The sequence below is a fragment of the Rhizopus delemar genome, genomic scaffold (genome assembly GCF_000149305.1).
Source record: "Rhizopus delemar RA 99-880 supercont3.14 genomic scaffold, whole genome shotgun sequence".
NCBI lineage: Eukaryota > Fungi > Mucoromycota > Mucoromycetes > Mucorales > Rhizopodaceae > Rhizopus > Rhizopus delemar.
This window is the reverse complement of record NW_027137840.1, coordinates 976,222-988,955: the sequence shown is the minus strand read 5'-3', so window position 1 is coordinate 988,955 and position 12,734 is coordinate 976,222. Positions and strand designations below refer to the sequence as shown.

General features: G+C 38.7%; 8 protein-coding genes across 8 annotated transcripts; 3 read left to right on the top strand and 5 right to left on the bottom strand.

The window, feature by feature from the left end:
• Positions 1–1,350: 1,350 nt before the first annotated feature.
• Positions 1,351–1,835, top strand: RO3G_14721 (uncharacterized protein; the record flags this gene model as incomplete). The annotated part of the gene is made up of 2 exons (XM_067669305.1): positions 1,351–1,516; positions 1,741–1,835. 2 exons carry the CDS (start codon positions 1,351–1,353, stop codon positions 1,833–1,835), a joined length of 261 nt encoding a protein of 86 aa, XP_067525406.1.
• Positions 1,836–2,080: 245 nt separating this feature from the next.
• Positions 2,081–2,761, top strand: RO3G_14720 (uncharacterized protein; the record flags this gene model as incomplete). Its single annotated transcript, XM_067669304.1, has 3 exons — positions 2,081–2,175; positions 2,227–2,560; positions 2,738–2,761. 3 exons carry the CDS (start codon positions 2,081–2,083, stop codon positions 2,759–2,761), a joined length of 453 nt encoding a protein of 150 aa, XP_067525405.1.
• A 1,276-nt stretch (positions 2,762–4,037) lies between these two features.
• Positions 4,038–4,444, top strand: RO3G_14719 (uncharacterized protein; the record flags this gene model as incomplete). Its single annotated transcript, XM_067669303.1, has 2 exons — positions 4,038–4,199; positions 4,397–4,444. 2 exons carry the CDS (start codon positions 4,038–4,040, stop codon positions 4,442–4,444), a joined length of 210 nt encoding a protein of 69 aa, XP_067525404.1.
• Positions 4,445–5,023: 579 nt separating this feature from the next.
• Positions 5,024–5,206, bottom strand: RO3G_14718 (uncharacterized protein; the record flags this gene model as incomplete). The annotated part of the gene is made up of 1 exon (XM_067669302.1): positions 5,024–5,206. The coding sequence occupies one exon, from the start codon at positions 5,204–5,206 to the stop codon at positions 5,024–5,026; it is 183 nt and encodes a 60-aa protein (XP_067525403.1).
• Positions 5,207–5,967: 761 nt separating this feature from the next.
• On the bottom strand, positions 5,968–6,511 carry RO3G_14717 (uncharacterized protein; the record flags this gene model as incomplete). Its single annotated transcript, XM_067669301.1, has 2 exons — positions 5,968–6,252; positions 6,338–6,511. The coding sequence occupies 2 exons, from the start codon at positions 6,509–6,511 to the stop codon at positions 5,968–5,970; spliced, it is 459 nt and encodes a 152-aa protein (XP_067525402.1).
• A 3,202-nt stretch (positions 6,512–9,713) lies between these two features.
• Positions 9,714–10,025, bottom strand: RO3G_14716 (uncharacterized protein; the record flags this gene model as incomplete). The annotated part of the gene is made up of 1 exon (XM_067669300.1): positions 9,714–10,025. One exon carries the CDS (start codon positions 10,023–10,025, stop codon positions 9,714–9,716), a length of 312 nt encoding a protein of 103 aa, XP_067525401.1.
• A 604-nt stretch (positions 10,026–10,629) lies between these two features.
• Positions 10,630–11,316, bottom strand: RO3G_14715 (uncharacterized protein; the record flags this gene model as incomplete). Its single annotated transcript, XM_067669299.1, has 1 exon — positions 10,630–11,316. One exon carries the CDS (start codon positions 11,314–11,316, stop codon positions 10,630–10,632), a length of 687 nt encoding a protein of 228 aa, XP_067525400.1.
• Positions 11,317–11,607: 291 nt separating this feature from the next.
• Positions 11,608–11,966, bottom strand: RO3G_14714 (uncharacterized protein; the record flags this gene model as incomplete). Its single annotated transcript, XM_067669298.1, has 2 exons — positions 11,608–11,620; positions 11,665–11,966. The coding sequence occupies 2 exons, from the start codon at positions 11,964–11,966 to the stop codon at positions 11,608–11,610; spliced, it is 315 nt and encodes a 104-aa protein (XP_067525399.1).
• Positions 11,967–12,734: the final 768 nt, after the last annotated feature.

Genomic DNA, 12,734 nt, shown 5'->3' with positions numbered 1-12,734 from the left:
TTTCTCAAAACTTGAAATCCCAAGCTTAAGTATACACTTATTAATTGGTCTTGAACTTACATGCCATATTTTTTAAATTTTTTGTTTCAATATTTTGTCCGGAAATTTATTTGGTGTGACTGTATAATCTTTAGTTTCACAACTATCGTCTTTTTGTAGTTTTTGTCTTCTATTTCATATTTGGCAAAACAAGGGCAGTCCATATATCCTCTGAAGTTTTGAAGCAAGAAGTTAAATTCATTTCAGCCAGAGCAGCAGACCAAAACACCCACTTTGTGGGACATCCAACTACAAAATGAAACGTATCTTCCACTTCCGTGCAAAATCGGCAGAGGGGCGAGGGAAAGCTGGTCAGATTCCAGCGAAAAAGCTTTGAGGCTACACCAATAGAATTGTGTAGAAGTCGCCACCAAGGCGTGATTGCGGCTTGAGGGAGTGGTAGTGCCCAAAAGGTCTTCCAAACAGAAGACAAAATAATTTCAGCTGGAAGGCGTAACGGTGGATGTATGGTTTGAGGGATATCTTCTAGGAGCTTGTTCCAGTTGCGGCGTATAGCCTGAAGAGGAACAGACCGAATGGCTATAGACTTTGTTGTAGAACAGAGTCTGATCATAACGGACATTGAATAATCGCAACTAAAAGAAGTATATTAAAATTGATAAAAGATAATAATTTAAATCTTTATTAAATAAAATATATTCTTCTTTTTTATATAAAACTATCACTATTAGATTCATTCTATAAAGTAAACATGAACACTAAATAAGTCATGATCTTTACTATTCATCATTTCTGTAAATGAATAATAATGGATCAGGTACCTAGTCAACTTTGATCTGACTGGAGGCATTTCATATAAATATATCTTTCCTCTCAATGAAGACGGGACAACTCTCCCAGATCAGTTAAAGAACAATAAGATCTATAAAAACAACGAATTAAAAATTTTCATAATCGATTCAGTGATCACTATTCAATCAAACGTGTCAATGATTGGATCTACGCTCATAACTACTCATTTACCCGCCAACTGATAGAAGAATATAAATAGTAGACTTTGTAATGTTTTCTTTTTAACAATTAAGATTGTCTTAAATAAAGTTCAGTCTCAAAAAGTATTCTTTTGGTTTATCTTTGTTATTTCTTTTACTTTACCAGAACATAACAGACTTACCATATCTTGGACGTAATAACCAGTGAGAGCTAGATGGTAGCCAGTCAGAGTCTCTGGGGGAGAAGAGCACAGGAGAATAAGCTCCTTGCTCTGGTGTATTTTGATAACAGCAAAAGAAGGTTGGGAGTTGCAAAGTAGCTTCCGAAGGACCTGCCGACGGGAAAAGCTCCCTTGCAATGGCCTTTAGTTTGGTGGATCTAAGAGTTCGAAGAACTAATGTATTGCGTGTTTGTTTCCAGGAGAATAGGTCAGATAGCAAATATCTCAAGGATAGTGTGGAAAGTTCCACTGTAGATGGTCTCCCCGATGCGGGGTGTATCGAAGTCAGTATCGCAGAAAGGGGTAAATCCAGAAACCAACGCACCGGCCAGCCAGGAGAAAGATCAAAGGAAGGAAGACGACAGATAAGGGTCATCATGCGACCTAATAAAGGGGATCGTGATACTAGCGACCGGTAGCTGTTAGGATATAGCATGATCGGTAAGATAGATGTACAGTGGGTGGACTAATTGTCCCAGTGTTTCAATTTTTTTTACTTTCGACTCCATAGCTCAACCAATTTTTAGGCTATGTGGCTAGCTCTATGCTCATTAGGAAGGTCGCAGTCCGTACTACATCATATCAAAAACTCGGATTTCGGAGATTACGCAGTCTGAGTTAATCAGCAATAGAAAAAAACCACCGCACTGGGACAATTTTTCCGCTACCCGCTTATTTTGTAATCCATTCCAAACATCGCTTTCTTATCAATCATAAATCACCGGAATTTGCATACCAACCTTATCTATGACAATCTATGACTCATACCTTTAATGTAAAGTATAAATAGCCTTACGTTGTCGGTTTTTTTTACAATATTTTTAGTCTCTTTCTATACTGTACTTTCTCAACTTTATCTTGCCTCAAATGACTCGTACTATCAGCAAATCTGCTCAAAATCAAATCCAATTGCTCTTGGCTAGTAACATGACATATGAACAAGTTATGAAACGCATTCCCAGGTTGAAAAATTCCACTTTAGATAGGTATGTCAACTAGTTCTTTTCAAACAGAATGAAGGCAGCCCCTGGTCGAAGAGCAACTATTGGTGAAACTACCAATTCATACATCCGTAGACAAGTAATAAAGGGTGAGTTCAAGACAGCCAAAGCAGTACATCAGTATCTGAATGGTTTGGGGTATACTATTAGCTATTATGGAGCCTTAAAGCTTCTTAAAAGTATGAACTTCAGAGCTAAAATTAAAGCCAAGAAGCCTTTGCTCAATAAGCAGCACAAGGAACGACGTTTAGCATGGGCAATTGCTCACAAGTTCTGGACAACCGATGATTGGAGGCGTATGGTGCTTAGTGATGAGACGAAGGCAATGTTTTCGGGTCAGATGGCTGTAAATATTACTGGAGTCGACCAGACGATGCATTACAGCCTCATCACTGAGATCCTACAGTAAAAGGTGGCCAAGGAAGTGTCATGGTATGGGGTTGTATCACTCACGATGGACCTGAGTATGCTTGTTGGATACATGGTAGAAGTATGAAAGCTATAAATTATGTGAATATCTTAGAAACTACCCTTATGGAAAGCTTAAAGTACTATGGATACAATCCTGAGGATATCTATTTTCAACAAGATAAGGATCCTAAGCACACTTCGAAGCTTGCTAAGCAATGGTTTGTGGATAATAACTTCAACAGTGATCATATCTATAGCTGGCCAGCCCAAAGTCCCGATTTAAAGCCTATTTAACACGTATGGCATCACCTTAAACTCAAGCTGAGTCTATATGACACTAAGGCCAAAGGTGTACATAAGTTATGGGAAAGAATTGAAAAAGAATGGAATACTTTTACAGTGGACGAGTGTAGACGATATATAGATAGCATGCCTGATCGTTGCAAAGCAGTTATTAAAGCTAAAGGGGGATATACCCGCTATTAAATAAAATTTATGTTCAAACGGAAAAATTGTCCCAGTGTGGTGGTTTTTTTCTATTGCTGATTAACTCAGACTGCGTAATCTCCGAAATCCGAGTTTTTGATATGATGTAGTACGGACTGCGACCTTCCTAATGAGCATAGAGCTAGCCACATAGCCTAAAAATTGGTTGAGCTATGGAGTCGAAAGTAAAAAAAGTTGAAACACTGGGACAATTAGTCCACCCTGTCGTATTTACCCCATTAAATACTTATTATTCGTATGAGATTACTCAAATCTTATATAAAAAATAACAAGTACTGAATACATAATATTATATATTACATATTCTCTAAGACTCATTTACAATATTAACCATATACAATATTTATATTATTCAAGTTCAATACTAAAATTGACCTTGAACTCACTTCGGTCCCTGAATAATTTTATTTCCTATATAAAGGCGTAGTTTGATTAAATGGGTTCTCTCTCTCGTCTTGAAATCTAATAAAGAGGTTACATAGAGACTCATTCACTAGCTTTCAAGTACCATCTCCTTTTAATTCTCAAATTTTTATCTGCAAATATCTCACACCCACTGTAGCTAGCTGAAGTGTTTTAAGTATTTAAAATAGACAAAGAAGAATTAACGAGACCGAACAATAGTTCTCAAGTCGAATTACTTTTATTAAAGAAAGATTCCAAGGCTATTTATATTAGTTGAGCAAGACCTGAGATTAAATGACAAGAGATAGTTACGACCGATATGATTTGACATGTATAAGAAAAAATTTTATAAACTGATGTAAATAATCAACTGTTGAGATGAAAGTGAAACTTGGCTGTTCAGGGCAGTTGGTAATTATCAGGATCTATTCTTATTCAAACTCATTTGTAAAGATTTAGCTTAGATTGATAAGACTGTTATCTTATTGACATGTCAAAACATGACACTAGCAGATGGAAGTGAAAAATCATTAGGTAAAGAATTAAAGAATAGAGATACCGTTTGTTCTATAAGAGCCACAAACTCCTTGTCAGATAACAAGGTGGGATTAAATCGTCAGGCTCCTGGGCCAACATCCTGTCGGTTTCCCAACAGGTCCACTGTAAGTAGGCAATGATCAGTCCATGATTTCGGAAGAAACAGCTGTTGTGCGTTGGATACCCTAGGCGCCAGAGAATGGTGATGATAAATATAATCGATAGTAGAGTTTGCAGAGCCACGATTGAAGGTTGGAGCAGTATTGTCGAAATTGTTACAAAAATGTGTTTGCAACCAGTCATACCATGGTTTTATCTTTAGATGGTTGATGCTGGATCCTTGTTGAAGAGAGATGTTGAAATCTCCTAAAAGTATCCATGAATCCTCAGCCATGCTTTCCACAGAGGGGAGGAGCAGGAAAGATTCATAGAATGTGAGCCGCTCAGCAGGTTGGGCGGGGGCATAAATATTCATAATATGGCATAGTGGCTGATTGTTAGAGTCAATGACTGATGCGGTAATGCAACGTTCGTCGACAGATATTGAGGAATTGATGAGAGAGTAGGAAGGATTGAGGCATATAATGGCACAATGCTTTGTAAGAAGTGTAGAGCATCGAGGAAAAATGAAAGACGAGAAATAGTGGCACTGATCGTCCGTAAGATGGTCTTGAGAACGAAAAGAGGAGACTTCTTGAAGGCATAATATGTCGATGTGTAAAGAACGGGAACGAAGATAGTGAGTGAAAGATTTTTGTATTGGTTTGTCAGCCTCTTTGAAAATGCTGCGAGCATTTAAAGAAGCAATTCGTAGTGTTTTATGATTCATTACGCCCTAAGGGCAGAAGAGTTTACAGGTGCCCCTGATTGCTGGGATTTAGTAGAACTTCTAGTGTCGATTCGGTGACGTTTGGTCAAGAGTTGCTTTCCTTTTGCAGGATGATTTGTGCTAGTTGACATTCTCTTCTTCTGTGTCTACTTTCATGGACAAACCACTTTCATATGGTGCATATTTTGAGGCAAGAGTACCGTTGTGTGATTGGGGATCAAAAGGTTCCCGCACTTTCTCTACTTCCATGTTTGAGGGTGCATGATCAACTGAATCATTTTCTGATATGTCATCCAGTGTCATGATAAGCGCTGTGCTCAACTCTTCTGTCTCCTCAGTATTTTCTTCAGGTGTATGAACTATGATATCATCTTCAAAAGTGTTGTTTTCGCTCGTCGTCTGTGTCGCTATAAGATAGTTGTCCAGTTCCTCTGATTCAGTTACAGGCGGTGTAGTGCAGTAGCGCACAGTGTGCCCTCTAATTCCACAGTTAGAGCAGAGTCGTTTGGCTAGAGAGGGACAAGTGTTATGTTCTGGTAAAGTAAAAGAAATAACAAAGATAAACCAAAAGAATACTTTTTGAGACTGAACTTTATTTAAGACAATCTTAATTGTTAAAAAGAAAACATTACAAAGTCTACTATTTATATTCTTCTATCAGTTGGCGGGTAAATGAGTAGTTATGAGCGTAGATCCAATCATTGACACGTTTGATTGAAGAATGATCACTGAATCGATTATGAAAATTTTTAATTCGTTGTTTTTATAGATCTTATTGTTCTTTAACTGATCTGGGAGAATTGTCCCGTCTTCATTGAGAGGAAAGATATATTTATATGAAATGCCTCCAGTCAGATCAAAGTTGACTAGGTACCTGATCCATTATTATTCATTTACAGAAATGATGAATAGTAAAGATCATGACTTATTTAGTGTTCATGTTTACTTTATAGAATGAATCTAATAGTGATAGTTTTATATAAAAAGAAGAAGAATATATTTTATTTAATAAAGATTTAGATTATTATCTTTTATCAATTTTAATATACTTCTTTTAGTTGCGATTATTCAATGTCCGTTATAATCAGACTCTGTTCTACAATAGTTCTGACCAAAGGGCCTCTTGCTACACCATTGGTGTTCCATCCAAGCGCTTTTTGCGTGTTGCACATGTCAGAGATAGCTTTTACATAGGCCAAAATAGATTCTCTACCCAAGGCTACAGGTGTACCGTCATCGTTTCTACGATACTTGCTACCTCGTTTAGATACGTACTCCATTAGAAAGAAGCTAAGCTTTTTATCGGATACAGTGTATCCATCCTCAAAGCCTTGTTCTCTGCACCAGACCTACATTTAAAGCAGATTAGCCTTCATAGTACTTAAAGCACTAGCTTTTAGCTTATCTTTTGCATAAGCAATGATTGATACTTACTTTCCATTCTTCTTGTTTAGCAGAATAAGCCTTGATTGTGTTCACAGGGCGATGAACCATGCTTTGGGCTATGGCCATTTGGTTGCTATGATGCATAGCAGTACTTGTTTCTACCATTCTCTGAACGCTTTCATTGCTTGTAGAAGAGGATCCGTTGTTAACTTGATTGTTCATACTAATTCAGTTTCGTTTTAGTAAAGGTGCATTTGGTAAGCTTGATTTATTTTCTCTTAAATAGATATGCTTATTATTTAATACCTTAAAATAATTGCTTTTGATTTATAAATTATAGCATTTTAGAGCTTAATTTTCCATGCTTTTTATACTTTCTTCTACGTTACTTAAAACAGGCGTAGATCATCTTTCTCGGGTACTGTGCCAAATTAGGAAATAGTCGGATGAGAAATTTTAAAAGGAATTTTTTTATTGGATAAATACAAATACTCACGAAGTTGAGTCTGAGAGGGTAAAATATTAGGTATTTTTGGAGGTATTTCTAAACTTTTCGGCGGAAGACTCAAAAATACTTTTTTTTAAAAAAAATCACTGCTAAATTTTAATCACAGCTAAAAATACTTTAAGTCTGACTGAGTCTGACGGGCCATATACTGTAGCGGACAAAACTGGTGCACAAAAATGAAAATCAGTATTGCATCTCCGCCATATGTCTGCGACTTTTGTGACATATACCATCTGAAAGGCAGTCTAAAATATACATTATGATATGTAAACGGGAACTGTCTCGGACATCCCTAAGGCGTAAGATCATTTTTAGTGATTTTTTGAATATTTCAATTTTCGCCAAAAATATAGTACTTGTCTAGCCTTCCTTCAATTTTCCTCATATCTCTCCCGTTTGCTATCAGATTTCACAGTATATTAGTGAGCTTTAGTAGCTCTTGAAAAATACATAAACTCATGCTTATTTTGTATTTCCCATTGAATTCCCCCTTTTGTTTTGACCCTATTCACTATAACAAAGTACTTGCCTTATATGCTTAAGAAAATAAGCAACTGTAAAAGCGAAGCTCTGAGATTTCGAATACACTTAGTTCGTATGGCAGCGGATCTTTTTAGGGTAACAAGAATTTCCAAATAGACAATCAACATGATAAGAAAGGAAGAAAAGAACATCAAGGCTTGTGACCGTGGTAGTCGACCAGTAGTAGTCAGCAAAATAACTAATGCAATCATCCGCCTAAAGTTTCGACAAGGACCTTTACGCACAGCTTCTGATGCTCAGCTCTTTTTGAGGTCCTTAGGATACAGTATTAGCAAACTGTCAGTCAGAAGGCACTATAGGAAGCTAGATTTTGAGTCTGGAACTAAGGAATCGAAGATTTTCATTAGCTGCATAAGCCAGAAAAAGCGATGAAAGTGGTATCACGGCAAACCATCGCATACTATAGAGGGCTGGAAGTCCATCGTATTTAGCAATGAAAAAAACATGAATGCTATGAGTGCAGATAGTATACACTAATATTGAAAGCAAGTCAAGCAACCTTAGCGATCTTTTTACGGTGATCAAACAATGAAGCATGTTGGTTGCTCTGTTACATTTTAAGGCTGTATTAGATATTGAGGACCAGGATATTTGTGCCAAGTATACTATGCTGTAATAAAGTCATAGGTATACACATGTATTTTGCTTACTACATACCACAAAAGCCTAGGGTATAGTGGTCTAAGCTATCGTAATCTCTCGTTTCAGCATGACAATGACACAAAGCACAAGCCAAGGCATGCCACAAACTCAATATTTGATAACAAGGCTTCTGTGCTAAGGCGTTAGTCGCAACTAATCCCGGCCTAATCCTTCTTAAGCATACTCGGTGGCAATTGAAGGCAAAGCTATGACGATACGACACTAGACCAAAAAGGGTAGATTATCTTTGGAAAAGAATAGTTAAAGAGTTGGGCTCTTTTACTGAACGTGATATACACGTATACTACTAGCATATGCCAAGAAGAATATTCGATGATATCAAGAGATGAGATGATTATACAAAGTCTTAGATTTTAGACACTTTTGCGGTTTTTAGGATATATAAAATTTTATAAATAAAAAGCATGCTCTTCGCTCAGTTTTAACAATGTCATGCTAGGAATACACGTAAATTACATTGACTAGTATATCTTCCTTCTAATATAGCTTCACGACTATCGCAATTACCATGAGCAAGTAATGGTGGTTAAAAGCTGAAAAAAATTTTTGCGCACCAGTTTTGTCCGCTACTGTAGGTTTGCCATCTTAAGCCTTTGTTGATGCCACATGCGCGTCGCCATTGTCTACGACATTGTTCCCGATAGTCAAAAGATGCTTGTAGATTAGCGGTCCAGAACCAGGTATTTCCGCGACTACAAGGTGTCTTCTTTCCAACAGAATCATCGAGGCAAGAATGGATGATACTGGTAAACTGGTTAACAAGATCATCTATATCTGGGCGAACATTGGTAAGGAGACCAAAAGGAGACACAAGATCTAACAAGAGCAAGTTAAATGATTTAATTCTTTCCTTGAATAGTGGCCCATAGAGACAATCTGGTTCAGGCAGACGACTAAGATGCCAAAGAAGTCGTGGGTGAGCAGATTGTGGTGGTGGTGGTAGTAGTAGGCAAGACAGCGTGACAGGGCAGTGATGAGATCCAAGTGATAGATCTTCATGAACAACCATGCGTGGAGCTATCAACTGTTGAGAACTAAGAAAAAGATCAATGATACTTTGGAAATGCTGTCCTGATAGGCGGCCAACCCGATTGTGTGCACAATAGGTTGGAACACCATAGGCGAGCTCAGCATTCCAGCAGATAAGACCATGTTCGACCAGCCAGCTATAGAGCATAGTACCTCTTGTATTGGAACGCGAATCCCCCAAGAAGGCTTGAAGTCTTGCGTTGAAATCGTCACAAAAGATCGTGTTGGTTTGCGATGGATGGATTTGGTATGGTAAGTCAGTCAGTATGTCTAATGCCTCAGCGTCTGATAGGGCTGGCGGAAAATAGACACAATGTATAAGGAGTGTGGAGACTTGACAGGACAATACATACGGTGATGTAGATGGAAAATGAGTGACTGGGTAGGGGCAATCCGGGTGAACAAACAAGGAAATCCCCATTTGACCACGAGGGTTACCCTCTACTGGTATGACATAGGTGTGGTATTGACCCCATGGAGTGGGATATTGTAAGGGAGACAATAACCAAGTTTCGACCATAAAGAGTAATGAGGTGTTGGGCATAGCATCAGTAATTGCTGAGATGGCGTGACGGGCACAACCATTAGCGTTCCAGATAGTCATATTAAGGGTATTAGTATAGTTATTCGAAGGAGTGGACTGGGTGGGCATAATATTAGTATTATCATTGTTTATACTATTCATAATTCTTCGGCAGGTTCACCAGCACCAAAAGGAGAAGAGAGAGCAATAGGGCTTGGGATTGAAAAGGCTGTGGAAGTGTCAGTGGTGAAGTGTTTAACCACCTCAGTCATGACACTATCCACAGTTGGGTCAGCAGTAGTGGTGAGGGCAGCAGCGGGACCACGGTTTGACGCAACCTCTTTGAATTGCTCAGGAGTGATCCAGGACAATTTCAAAAAGGCACGGGCGACAGAAGGACGGTTGGCTTCACGAATATGTTCAAGTGCTTTTAATAAACGCTTTTGATGAACGTTGTCGTATCCCAACATACTTTAAACATGATTCATATTCAATTTATAAGAAATCAGAGTAGTGAATGCTTTACAAAGATTTATTACAGTCTTTTCTCTATTATTCGGTCATAACTAATTCCACTCCTTTAACTCAATGCAAGTTTTTAATATAACTCCGGATGCAATGCGACATAAAAACAAATCTACTTAAGAAATAATTATAAAACAGCCCACTTGCATAACCTGGAACAGATCTTTACATTAAAGTTTATTCACGATAGATCTTCAGTTATAATTAATTAAGCCTCCATGAAAAGAATATAAATACCAGATATTACAATATTAAATAAAAATATATAATTTTTTTCAGTCTCGTTGAATTTTAAAAGTCTTTTTATTCTTACGAGTTAACACAAACGTCTACCATTTTTTCTTTGCGTTGTTCCTTTGTGAGAGATGCAAATACTGGGTTTCTAAAGCAAGATTCAGCGCGAGGGTCAAAATCAGTGATGGGCTTTAAGCCAGACTTGGCCAAGATAGCGGTTGCATCAGCTCCGTAGTCGTTATGAACAAAAAGAGCAACGATGTTATTATCAGGATAATGAACATCGAGGATACGCCCATTGTCCAATTTTAATTGTCAAAGCTTCTTTCGTAGACTTGATATACGCTCACGGAAGCGAGTGGGCAGGTACAGATATTGATAACCTTGGTTATCAGATACTGGCATGAAGCTACGAGCCAAAGCTTGACGTTGGCGGCTGGTCAGGGGATTGCGGCGACGGTGGACTTTGACAGGTACAACGGTATCGGTTGTTGTCTGTCCTCGTGTGGCAGTGGCGGGAAAGGAGGGTTGGCTTGGTGTACTAACAGCTAGGACTGGAGGATCCCTAGGTGTAGTGCGGGCAACTGGCGTGGTAGGTGTGGCATACTTGGAGTGAGCAGTGCCTAACTCAGGAAAGTCCTCAGCCATTGGGGTAGGCTGTTCCTGAGGTATAGGGCTACCCAAGCGCGATTTGAGCTCATTAATCTCTTGGCGGGCAAGAGCAAGATCAGTCCGAAGGCGTTGATTTTCTACCACAACGTCTTCACGTTGAGAGAGTCGGAGTCCCTGACGGTTGATCAGTTGTTCCTGACGGTTAAGTTGTGCCTGGATGGGCAAAAACCAGTCCGGGGCAGAGGTTGTCAAAGGGCTTGCCTTTGGTGCGGTACTGAGTCCAAAATTTAAATCCTGGGTCAGATCAAGATGAGGAGCAGTAATGTTGGAGGTCGAGGTAACATCACTGTCCTTGTTTAATTTTAGAGAACCAATTGTTTTGCGAGACATGTCAACAGGAACAAATGGTGGAGTGCGATCAGCAATTGTACACTACCTCAAAAAATTGTTCATTTTGAACCGCCTTTTACACATTTCGTACTGAATCTGCTTCGCATAATCCCCAATCAGCGCTCAGCACAAACCATTATGAAACACTGCTTCTCAGCTATTTACTACACTGTAAGCATATCACGTGCTATGCGTAAATGCTGGAAAATATCCAATCAAAAATCAAAATCAAAATGAACAATTTTTTGGGTTTTTGTCGACATTTTTTATTTTATTAGCTAATAATTAATCTCACTGCCCTTTTCTTTTAAAACAAGTTGTAGTCTTTGCGGCATGCTGCATACTAACTGCTCGCAGTATTCCTTTGTAATTTCATTGTACCAAATATCTGCAACCCGTTCAAATAGTTCTTTCATACTTAAGAGTGCAGTTTCATAAGCATACAGCCGGACTTTTAAGTAATTCCATAAATTCTCTATAGGATTTAAGTCGGGTGAATATGCTGTCCAATCCAGTAGCTGCACCTTGTTATCTACGAACCATTTTTGTGTTAGTCTAGATGTATGCTTTGGATTGTTATCATGTTGAAGTATAATGTCATCCTTTGACATATCGTATTCTTCTAATGAAGAGAGCATATCCTCCGTCATAATATTGCAATACAGCTCTGAATCTAAACCTCCGAGCACTTGAGTGATATATCCAACTCCGTTTGCTGTCAAACAGCTCCAAAGTAGTATACTACCGCCTCCATGCTCATAAGTTTGGTTGGCGTTGTGATCCTGCAGAGGCCTTCCTTCTTGTACTCAAGTCCATTGTTTACCATCTGAACCCAAGCGATTGATTTTTGTTTCGTCGCTAAAGACTACTCCTTTCCAGGCTTCCTCTGTCCAACCTATATGCTTCTTGGCAAACTGAAGGAGCGCCTTTTGGGAAGAATGCGTTAAAGGAAGAGCTGTTGGTTTTCGTCGAAATTGAAATTTGGAGCTTTTAAGAAGGTTTCGCACGGTCTGGCTGCAAATATCCGAACCTAAGCCACTTAAGTCTCTGGCAGCGAGCTCTCCGGTCTTGTACACACCAGCATTGAACCTGCGCCATAAAAGGCGCGCGTCGTATATGTTAAGTTTCTTGGGTTGACCTGCTTGCAATACGGAGTGATGGTCTACTTCTTTCGCAATGTTCGAAATAGACCCTTTAGAAACATGTAACTCGTTGCTGATAGCATCGTACGACTTTCTTCTTCTTAAAGCAGAAATAATTGCATTTCGTTGGGTTTCTGAAATTTCGCAATTTACCATTACTTGAAATGTCGAGATGGAGCAATGAGAGATTACAATGGGAAAGCAAAAAAAACAAAATCGACCAGGGCTGCCTTGGAATAGCAGAAGTAGTCACGGGTAAAAATTATGATAGCAGTC